This window comes from Echinops telfairi, unplaced genomic scaffold (assembly GCF_000313985.2).
Source record: "Echinops telfairi isolate 266 unplaced genomic scaffold, ASM31398v2 ScPeMD7_7469;HRSCAF=8507_0, whole genome shotgun sequence".
NCBI lineage: Eukaryota > Metazoa > Chordata > Mammalia > Afrosoricida > Tenrecidae > Echinops > Echinops telfairi.
Genome location: NW_022111372.1, coordinates 55,950,092 through 55,961,742, shown reverse-complemented (window position 1 = coordinate 55,961,742; position 11,651 = coordinate 55,950,092). Strand labels below are relative to the sequence as shown.

The following is an 11,651-nucleotide window of genomic DNA, read 5'->3' as shown; positions in this document are numbered from 1 at the left end:
GAGGAGAGAGAAAGAGGCGCCGGGGTCTGTCCGGGGGGGAAACGGGGAAGGAAAAGGAAGCCCGCAGGAGGGAAAGAGAGAGGATGGGGGGAAGACGGGAAAGAGAAGGGGGATGTAGGCGGAAAGACGGAACAAAAGTGAGAAAGGAGAACAAAACCGAGTTTCTGGCTTCTCGGGCGTCAGCTCTTTATCTTTCTGGTAGAAGCGAGTGCGCGAGGGCACTGAAGTAATAATGGAAGGCACGCAGGCAGGAGCTGGCGGTTTCCCAAATAACTGGAGGGCGAGGCGTTCCCCAGCCCAACGTTGAGGTCGCAGCACCTTTGGAAGCGGGTAGCGCTCGGATTGATGGGGATCCCAAGTCTGGGCTTCCCCTTACCGTCCGTACCTCCTTGCCCCCTAAAACCACTGTTAGAACCGAAGAGGAGGCGCTCCTTGTGGTTGGCAAGCTGGACTGGGTGAGGAGGCGAGGCCGTCCCTGTGGGGAGAGAGAAGCCTGGCCAGAGTTCGAGGGCTTGTTGCATTTTCTCAGGGATTCCGGTGCAACACTACTTCTCAAGATCCTACCTCAAATCCCCGTGGAACCTACGTGCAGCGTAAAACAAAAGGAAAATACCCTGCGTCTTAAAAACTACTTTAGCTGATCACCGCCCCACATTCTTGGCGTTACCCCGTTCCAATTTAAGCCAAATTGTGGAGCTTCCTTCAAAGTTGTGCTTGCTATGAGGTCTTTACATTTTTTACCTTCGTGCTTGAGCCTTTCTAAAGCTTATATCCGCCTAAGAGCAGGTTGAAAGGCCTGCTCCATTTTCCTTTCAGGCTTTCTTTTTTTAACATCCTGGGTCAGCTTTTGCTTAGCACTTGGGGTTTTTAAAAAACAACTTTTTTTTAGTGAAATACCTAAGAAAAAGACACTGCAGCTTGGAATTTGCATTTAAATATATTCTCATACACTGCTGGTGAGAGCATAATTGGTTCAGTCTTTTTGCAAAGCAATTTAGCCATGTGGCTCAAGAGCCTTAAGGATGTTCCTGCCCTTTGACTAGGGATTTTTCATATCTGGGAAACTAGCTTCCAGAAATGGCCCGAAGTGCAGGTCCTTGTATGTATTTGCTATTTGGATTTTCAAAATAAGAGTCGCTCACACATGCACACACACACACCACTCTACATTTGTATGAAAGCCCAAAAATCTCCTGTAAAAAGAAGTCTGCTATCTTAAAGTCTGCTCTTATTGAAGAATTAGTATTCTCCTCAATTGTAATCATGAACCTTCTAATAGAGCTGCTTTACAAGCCATGTTAGGAGTGTTCAGGGTGCCTTGGCAATTCAGGGGCTGTGCCACAAAGATTTCTGTCTGGTCTTTCTTAACTGAGTATTCACATTGGCAGACAGACAGTACTTCTCTGAAGGGCAGAAGCTACTTGCTGAATCTTTGCAAAGGGCTTCCTTTATCCTGAGTTTTGCTTTAGAAAGTTCAGAAATCAAAGTGGACTTCTACAGTGTCTATTACACAGATGGTAGGCAACCAAGTGGTGAGTGCTTTCTGATGAGCGCAGCCGAGTTGGCACTAGGAAGAAAACAGTCTCATCCATTTTACTTCTCAGCTAGGGATGTTTTCCACCCTGTCTTCATCCTATAGCAGAGAGGAAGCAGCGTAACATAGCAGGGAAGAGACCAGGCTCTGCTTGGGGTCTAGTTTCATCATGTGTTAGCTATGTGACATTCCATTTCTGCAGAGCTCAGTTTTTTTCTCCTGTAAAGTTGAGCCAATATTAAAAGGTCTGTGGGCTCTGTATCAACTGTCCCCTTAGTGTCATGCTTAGCATTAGCTAACTAATCTTCCCAACATGCTCCAATTTACATCATAGGTTCCCACAGAGCCAGTGCTTTCTTGCATGTGTGTGTTTCTATACGAGGGGGTACTCAAAAGAAATTGGAATTGTGCTGGGCAGAGCGGAATTTTCATAGGATGCATTTTTCCTGCTAGACGAGAATCCAGCAACTCGCTCTGAGTTAGTGCACACACTGGCATTACCAGGTTCTCTCTGGTTCACAGTGTATTTCTTCAGAAAAGCAGTTTCGCTCAAACCTCATTTTTTTGTGATGGCCAATTTAAGAGAGCAGCATGCAGCTGTGAAATTTTGTTTCTTGCTCAGGAAAAATGCCGCAGAAACTGTTGTGATGTTGGACACAGCTTACAAGGACAGTGCTATGGGAAAAACTCAAGTGTACAAGTGGTTTTCTCATTTCAAAAAGGCGGAATGTCGATTGATGGCAAACCTCATTCTGGACATCCGTCAGCTTCCCAAACGGAGGAAAATGTTGACTTGTAGTGCATTTGGAGTTCGTCCCACCAGGTCACTGTTATTCAGGCTTTCTATTTAGAGGTTCTGAAAATATGGCCTGATTTGTGGCAGACGGGGGACTGGTTTGGCATTGTGACAATATACCTGCTCATGCAGCCATCTCAGTGCCCCAGATTTTGGCAAAAACCAGCATGCCTCTCTTGCCCCACATACCTTACTCACCTGACCTCACTCTGTATGCCTTCTTTTTGTTTCTGAGAATGAAGAGGGACATTTTCATGCAATATGACTGCGATTTGAAAACATAGGAGAGGTGAATGAAAAAAACAGGAGGTGCTGTCAGCCATCCAACAGATGAATTTGAAAAATATTTCCAAGAATGGAATCACAGATTTGACAAATGTATTAAGTGTAATGGAGAGTACTTTGAAGGTGATATGGTTGTTTTGTAATAAAAATAAAAATTGAACGCATAGCTTTGAAAAAAATCTGGGTTTTTGTTTCTTTTTTGGTACCCCCTCGTATTTTTCTTTAAAAACCCTTTATTGAGCTCTAATTCATATATAATTTGCTATCTTAAAGTGATATAAACCAATGGTTTTTAATATAGTCACACTTGTACAATCACCACCACAATCAATTTTAGAACGTGTGCATCACCCCAATGGAGACCACTACTGATTAGCCGTTGATATCCATTTCTACCCAACTCTAGGCAAACATTGGTTGGTTTCTCTCCCTTTTGATTTGCCTATTCTGGCACTTCATACGCGGGGACTTCAAAAAGTTCATGGGAAAATTCCATGACCCTTTCATCCCATTTCTCTGTGCACTTTTTTAATACACTAGTATAAATGCAGTGCTGTATTATGTGGTCTTTTGTGATGGTGCCTTTCACATTTGTATGTTCTCAAGATTCATCTATGTAACAGCATAAAGTTCAAACGCACTGCCACCCAATCGATTCGATGTGTAGCAACTCCATAGGACTGAGTAGAACTGCCCCTGTCTGTTTCTAAGACTTTCTATCTTTGCAAGAATAGAAAGCTTCATCTTTTCTACTTGGAGCTGCTAGTTTGAAGCTGCTGACCTTGCAGTTAGCGCAGCACCTAACCCATTACACCACCAGGGCTCCTTGTTGTGCTTCATGCCTTGCTACAGGCCACCTCTAACCCAGTGGTTCTCCACCTTCCTAATGCCGCGACCCTTTCCTACAGTTCCTCATGTGGTGGTGACCCCCCAACCATAACATTATTTTCATTGCTACTTCATAACTGTCATTTTGCTACTGTTATGATTCAGGCAACCCCTGTGAAAGGGTCATTCGACCCCCAAAGGGGTCGCAACCCACAGGTTGAGAACCACTGCTCTAACCAAACTCATTGCCCTGGTATCCATGCCAACTCACATGGTGGTTGATAGGAGCCATCTAGTCCATGGCACTCACAGTGACCTTATACACGGCAGAACAAAGCACCGCCCAGTCCTGTGCCATTCTCACCATTGTCCCTTTGCTCGAGGCCATTGATGCAGCCACGGTGTCCAACCAGCTCCTTGTGGGTCTTCCTCTTTTGTGCTGCCCCTCTACTTTACCAAACATGATGTCCTTCTTCCTGGACTGGCCTCTCCTGACAACATGTTCAAAGTATGTAAAACAAGGCCTGGCCATTCTTGCATCTAAGAAGCACTCTGGCTATACTTCTTCCAAGCCAGATCAGTTTGTCCTTTTAACAGCACTTTCAATATTCTTCTCCAGCACCCCAATACAAATGCATTGATTCTTCCTCGGTATTCCTTATTCAGTGTCCAACTTCCACATGCATATGAGGCAATAGAGAATAGCCTGGCTTGGATCAGGTGCACCTTAGTCCTTAGAGTAGCATGCTTGCTTTTCAACACTCTAAAGAGGCCTTGTGCATCAGATTTACCTAATGCGACTCATCTTTTTGATCTTTTGACTGCTGCTTCCATGATTGATTGTGTATCCAAGGAAGACCAATGCTTGACAATTTCAACCTTCTATCCATTTATCATGATGTTACCTATTGGTTCAATTGTGAAGACGTTTGTCTTCTTGACATTGAGTTGTAATCCATACCGAAGACTGCAATCCTTGGTCTGCATCAGCAAGTGCCTTAAGTTTTCATTTTTAGAAAGCAAGGTTATGTCATTTGCATATCTTAGGTTGTTGATAAGCCTTCCTTCAATCCTGATCCCGCATTATTCTTCATATAATCCAGCCTCTCTGATGATTTGCTCAGCATACAGATTGAATAAATATGGTGAGAGGATACAACCCTGTCTCACACCTTTCCTGAGTTTAAACCATGCAGTGTTCCCTTGTTCTGTTTGCACAACTGCCTCTTGATCCATTTCTACATGAGTACAATGAAGTGTTCTGGAATTCCCATTCTAAGGAATGCAAGACTTGGAAACAAAGAGGAAGGAACGGTGGTGGGAAAATAGGGTCTTAGTGAGAAGCTGGAGATCACATGATACAATTTTGCAAGTCCAGCAACTTCTTCATAGCAAATACCTTCTTCAACAACACAAAAGGCAACTATACACATGGACTTCTTCATATGGAATACACAGAAATCAAATTACTACATCTGTGGGAAGACACAATAGAGAAGCTCAAAATCAGCAGCTAAAACCAGTGCAGGAACTGACTGTGGAACAGACCATCAATTGCTCATATGTAAGTTCAAGTTGAAGCTGAAGAAAATTAAAGCAAATCCACCAGAGCCAAAATATGACCCTGACGTGATCCCATCGGAATTTTAAAAACATTTCAAGAACAGATGTGATGCATTGAACACTAATGCCAGAAGACTTGATGAGCTGTGGAAGGACATCATTCATCACAGGAGAAAAGATTAAAGTGGATGTCAGAAAAAACTCTGGAACTTGCTATTAACCATAGCATAGCTAAAGCAAATGGAAGAATTGATGAACTCAAAGAGTTGAATAGAAAATTTCAAAAGGCAGCTCAAGAAGACAAAGCCAGATGTTATAATGAAATGTGGAAAAACCTAGAGTTAAAAACAAAAAGGAAAAACACAGACTACCTTGAACTGGAAGAACTCAAGAAAAATTCAAGGTTCAAATTGCAATCTTGAAAAAATCTATGGGCAAAATATTGAATGATGCTGGAAGCATCAAAATAAGATGCAAAAAATATATAGACTTCACTGTACCAAAAAAGAACTAGTCAATAGGAAAAAGTTCAAATTGCGCTGTAAGCATTAGCCAAGAACAAGGCACTGGGAATTGATGAAATAGCAGTTGAAATATTTCAGCAAGCTGATGAAGCAATGGAAACACTTTTTCATCTATGCCAGGAAATTTGGAAGACAGTTATTTAGCCAACTGATGGGAAGAGATCCATATTTGTACCTTTTCCAAAGAAAGGTGACACAACAGACACTACAATTACAGAATAATATATCACATGCAAGTAAAATTTTGCTGAAGATCATTCAACAAAGTTTGCAGCCATACATTGACAGGAGCTGCCACAGGTTCAGGCTATATTCAGAAGAGGATATGGAACAAGGAATATCACTGTTGTTGTTAGATGGATCTTGGCCGAATACCGTGGAGAATAATAGAAAGATGTTTATTTGTATTTTATTGACTCTGCCAAAGCATCCGACTGTGTGGATCATAACAAATTATGGAAACCGCACCGACTCATCTCTACCCTGTAAGGACAGGGTAGAACTACCTCTGTGAGCTTCCAAGTGTGTAACTCTTTATGGGAATATAAAGCCTCATCTTTCTCTCACAGAGCAGCTGGTGGTTTCAAACTGCTGGCCTTGTAATATCCAATGTATCACTATAGCCCATTTTATTTATGCATTCATCAGATGATGGATTTTTTTGGTTCTTTACACTATTATGAATAAGGTTCTATGAACTTGGTGAGCAAGTTTGTGGTGGATCGATGCTGTTACTTGTCTTATTGAGTCCTATGGTAACTCTAGATCTACTATTTGGGGGAACTGCCACACTATTTCCCAAAGCAGCAGCGCCAACTTCACTCTACTATTAGCAATGTATGAACAGTCCAATTTCTTTTCATCCTCACTAACACTGTTATTTATACTTTTTATTATAATCATCATAGTGGGCTATATTAGATATGTGGTTTGCAAGTATTTTCTGTTATTCTGGACTCTTCATTTTCTTGATAGTCCTTTGTAAGACTTGTTTTCAATTTTGATGAAATGCAATTTATCTATTTTTCTTTTCTTTTATCACTCAGACTTTGAGTATATATTTAAGAAATCAATACCTAACACAGTCATGAAGATTTATTCCTGTGTTTATTCCTAAGAGTTTAATAGTCTTCACTCTTAGGTTTAGGTTTTTGATCCTCTTTTAATTTTTCCATATGATAGGAGGCAGTCCAACTTCATCCTTTTGCATGTCTATATCCAGTTCTCCATGGACCCCAGGAGGCATGATAGATTACGAGTTGGGCTGTTAACCTTCAGGTCAGAAGTTTGAACCTACCAGCAGCTCTGTAAGAGAAAGATGAGGCTTTTGCTGTCATAAAGAATTACCACCTCACGAATCCACAGACACAGTTCTACTTTGTCTTGTGGAGTCACTGTGAGGTGGAAGTAACTCAATGGCAGCAAGTTTGGTACTTTTATTGTTGTTGTTCTTTATCAGCACATTTGTGAAAAACTATTCTTTCCTGATTCAACTGTATTGGCACCTGTGTTAAAATATCAATTAACCATCATTTTTGAGAGTTTATGTCTAGGCTCTCAATTCTCTTCCTCTTCCTGATATTTATGTCTAACTTTATGCCAGGATCATACGGTTTTCATTACTGTATTTCTAGAATAAAATTTGAAATTGGAAAATGTAAGTCCTGGACCTTTGTTTTTCTTTTACAAAATTATTTTAGCTATTCTTAATCCCTTATATTTTCACATGAACTTTAGGATCACTTTTCTAATTTCTGAAAATATAGGCTGCTGGGATTTTTATAGGGAACGTGTTGAATGTGTAGGCCCTTTAGCCATGTTAATCATACTAAGCCTCTCCCTCTAGAGTCAAGTATACCATTCCACTTGTGAATATCTTAAATTTCTTTCAATGATGTTTTATAGTTTTCAATGTACAGGTTTTACCATTTCTTTTGTTGAATTTATTCCTAAATGCTTTGTTATTTTTGATACTATTGTAGGTGGAAATACTTTGTTAATATCTTTTACAAGTTTTTCATAGCGACTGTATAGAAATACTACCAATTCTTGGGTATTGAACTTGTATCTTCAGCATTGTAGAATTCATTAGTTAATTCTAGTAGTTTTTGTTTCATGCAGTTTGGGGCTCTGTATATATATGTTTATTGTTGTCATATAGTACATATTACTATACTGTACAGATTTATTATTCTTATATTTCTAGTGCCTTCTTTACTCAGCCAATTTTCCAAGCCTTCAAGGAGAATTGGCAAGTGCAGAAAAGAAGAAAACGGAAGGAGGAAATTGGGAAGAATGAGGTACAGTAGCTATTAAACTGTAGTATGGATTTCAGTCATCTGGAAAACATGTTAAAATAAGATTACTGGAGATTCTGATTCAGTAGACCTAAGGTCAAGCCCAGAAACCAGCCTTTTAAATTTGCACATCAGCTATTTCCTGGAGCAGGTTAGTTTCCTAGATGGAATATCAAGGAACGCATGTTTAGGACTAAACTGGATGCTCCACATTCCCTTGCCAATTTTTGTTGTTGTTCTTGTTGTTCAGTCATTTCCCTCCAACACAAATGATCAAGTCAATCAATTACTCAAGTCTCAAACACAGGAGTTATTGGCAATTCCTTCATCTTCCTTAATTTCTACATACAATCCATTAATATGTCCTCTTTACCCATGAAATATATTGACTCAGTCCAATTTTTCTCCATCTCTGCTATCACCACCACCTCTTCCTACCTTGATTACTGTAATACCTTCCCAACTGGCCTTCTTCATCTTGTCCTCCAATATATTATTCACCTAGCAATTTGACCCATACATTTGGGACTTGCCAGCCCCCACAATTGTGGCAGCTGTTTCCTTAAAGTAAATCTCGCTATATATGAATATATACATTTCACTGGCTTTGCTCCTTCAACTCAGAGTAAGACAGTATTTCTCACCCCACACCCTTTTGGAAGCTTGTTAACTGTTCTGGATTGAATTAGGCGCCCCCCCCCCCAGCAATAAGAATGTGCTAGGAATGGTACAACTGTACTCATTTCTAACTCTTTTGGTCAGCAAACCTAACTCGCCATGTGCCCAGAAGCACCCCACTCTGCTAGCTAGTCACCTGCCTGAAGGTGCTCAGCTTTCTTGCTCTATGGCAGTGGTTCTCACCCTTCTAATGTCGCGACCCTGTAATACAATTCCTCATGTTGTGGTGACCACCAACCATAAAACTATTTTCATTGCTACTTCAGAACTGTGATTTCGCTACTGTTGTGAATCGGGCGACTCCCCACACACAGGTTGAGAACCGCTGCTCTATGGGTCTGGAAAACTACTGTGCCAGTCTCTGTTGTCTCCTGGTTCTATTGCTTCTGTTACTCCCACTTCTCTGTCGCTGTTTCTTGTCTTTTGCTGTTTCTGGGGTCACAACTCTTTGTTTTCAGGATCAAGAAGGTTCAGTGTAGGGATCTCGGGTGGTCCAAAGGGTGCTATGCACGCCTGGCTCCTCTCTCTTGATGGTCATGAGATTCCCCTTTCCACTTCTGGGGTGGCTCATGTTCAGTCTAGCAGGGCTACAAAACCAATCAATTCCTATGTTAGAGTTCCATACACCTTATTTGTATGGCCACCCCTCCCCACACACAAAAAGATGCCATGTTCCTTTTTGACATTATTAGCAAGATATCCGATCCCCTTGGTGGGCCACAAACCTCACATTTGATAGGAGTTACAGAGACTATATAGTTTGAAGGGCCCTATTCTTCATCGTCACCTATTCACAAAAAAATTCACAGCACCACAAAAGTAAAGATTGAGTCAGGAAAAAGAAGCAGTGGATCATCAATGGATAAGAAATTTTGATGAGGAGTTAGATGTTTGTAATGTCTAAAAATATCCTCCACAAATTGTTTATTCATTGTAAAGGGAGGGCGAAACCTAAGTAGACAGCAGGGGGGGAAGGACATTCTCTTGACCTAGTGATCAAAATCGATACCAGAATAATTGATGACAGAATAGCTATGTGGTATTCTGACTGGGGGTGTATAACCTAACTGTAATCCTGAAGAAACATCAGTCAAACTCAAATGGAGGGGCTTTCTATAATAAAAGGGAAGGCTTTTTTTCCCCTAAAGTCAATGTCATAAACATTAAAATATGGTTTCACCTAACCTGAGACCAGCAGAACTAGGTGGTCTAGCTACCAATACCAATTGTTCTAATCAGGTGTGTTAGTCCGGGTAGACTAGAGAAACAAATTCATGAGACTCACATGTGAATAAGAAAGAGGTTTATGTCAAGAGCAATTGAATATTGAGAAAACATCCCAGCCCAGTCCAGATCAAGTCCATAAGTCCAATATTAGCCCATATGTCAGATACCAATCTAGAAAGTCCTCTTCAAACTCACAAAACACATGCAATGACACTGAATACAGGAAGATCACAGGCCAGTGGGTGGGAAGTCTTCTGAATCCAGGGCAGGTGGAAGGATCTCCACATGGCTTCTCCAGCTGCAGAGGTCTGGTTGCATCAAGGTACGTCCAAGCTTCTCCAGCTCCCAGGCCATAGTGCCATGTGTGCTGTCAATAGAGCGTTGTATCTGGGAGTGAGCAGAGAGAGAGGTGTCTCCTGCCTCCAAGGAGGAAAATCAGGAGTTCCCAGAATTCTCAGGAGAAGGCCGTGCCCACACAGAGGCCTCATTGGCTATACAAAGATGGACAGATTAGACTCCACCCCTTCACTCTCAATCCTCTCAAGTCCCAAATTGACACCAGACTATGTAACTACTACATCAGGCCACCAAAGATGGGCCCTAATAGAATGGAGAAAATGTGGAACAGAACCTCCAATTCCTTCCAAATAAAACCAAGACAAAACAAGAGGCCCACTGGACCGGTTGAAACTGGAGGATTCCCTGAGACTATTGCCCTGAGATAATCTTTAAACCTTGAGTCAAAACTAACGCCTGAGTTCACCTGGTAGCTAAAAAAATACCGGCTACCATTCATCAATAGTATGCTTCTTTTAAAAATCACCTATGGGAAACCAAATGGTCAACAATTACTTTAAAATAACAATGAGGATGTGAGGGCAAAGGGAAACTAGATGAGTGGAAATGAAAAAAACAGGAGAAAAACAATGAGGATGTTTACGGCTTGTGAAGACTGCAACCAGTGTTGCCGAATGACCTGTGTAGAAATTGTTGCATGGCAACCCCAGCTGCTGCATCCTCCTTCACCAAGACCCCAATATTACTTGTAAAATAATAATACTCATAACAAAGGAATGGCTGAGAAAGGCGTTCTAGACTACAGAAGGCTGAAGAAATATGAGGATTGAATGTCATGTGAATTGACTTGACAGCAGGGGCTTTCGTTTTGTTTTAAGGATTGTAGACTGGACCCTGAACTAGAAGGAGAAATAATTCTATAAAGGACATTCTTGGGTCAAGTGATAAAATTTCAACATAGATGGTACACCTAAACCCAAACTCATTGCTTCCAAGCAATTCTAACTCATAGCAACTCTATAAAACAGATTAGGACCTAGGGTTTCCAAGGTTGCAAATCTTTACAGAAGCAGGCACCCCCATCTTTCTCCCATGGGTTAAAACTGCTGACATTGCAATTAACAGCCCAATGCTTAAGTCACTACACCCCAAAGCAGTGGTTCTCAACCTTCCTAATGCGGCGAACCTTTAACACAGCTCCTCATGTTGTGGTGACCCCAACCATAAAATTATTTTTGTTGCTACTTCATCACTGCAACTTTGCTACTGTTATGAATCGTAATGTAAATATCAGATATACAGGATGTTTCTTCTATTTTTTATCATTTCCTGGGGGCTCATATAGCTCTTATCACAATCCATAAATCCATCCATGCTGTCAAGTACATTTGTACACATGTTGCCATCATCATTTTCTTTTTTAAATCATTTTGTTGTGGACTCGTACAACTCTTATAACAATCCATACATACCTCCACTGTGTCAAGCACATTTGTACATTTGTTGCCATCATCATTCTCAAAGCATTTTCTTTCTACTTGAGCCCTTGGTATCAGCTCCTCATTTTTTCCCTTCCCTCCCCATTCCCCTCTCTCATGACAATTTATAAATTATTATTATTT

General features: G+C 41.0%; 1 protein-coding gene across 1 annotated transcript in view; it reads right to left on the bottom strand.

Moving 5' to 3' along the window:
* Positions 1-10,086, bottom strand: part of UBTD2 (ubiquitin domain containing 2) — a 93,931-nt gene extending 83,845 nt beyond the window's left edge. Inside the window, exon 1 of the mRNA XM_004696788.2 lies at positions 10,059-10,086. Coding sequence (XP_004696845.2) covers positions 10,059-10,086 — 28 coding nt within the window. The remainder of the gene's footprint in view (positions 1-10,058) is intronic.
* Positions 10,087-11,651: the final 1,565 nt, after the last annotated feature.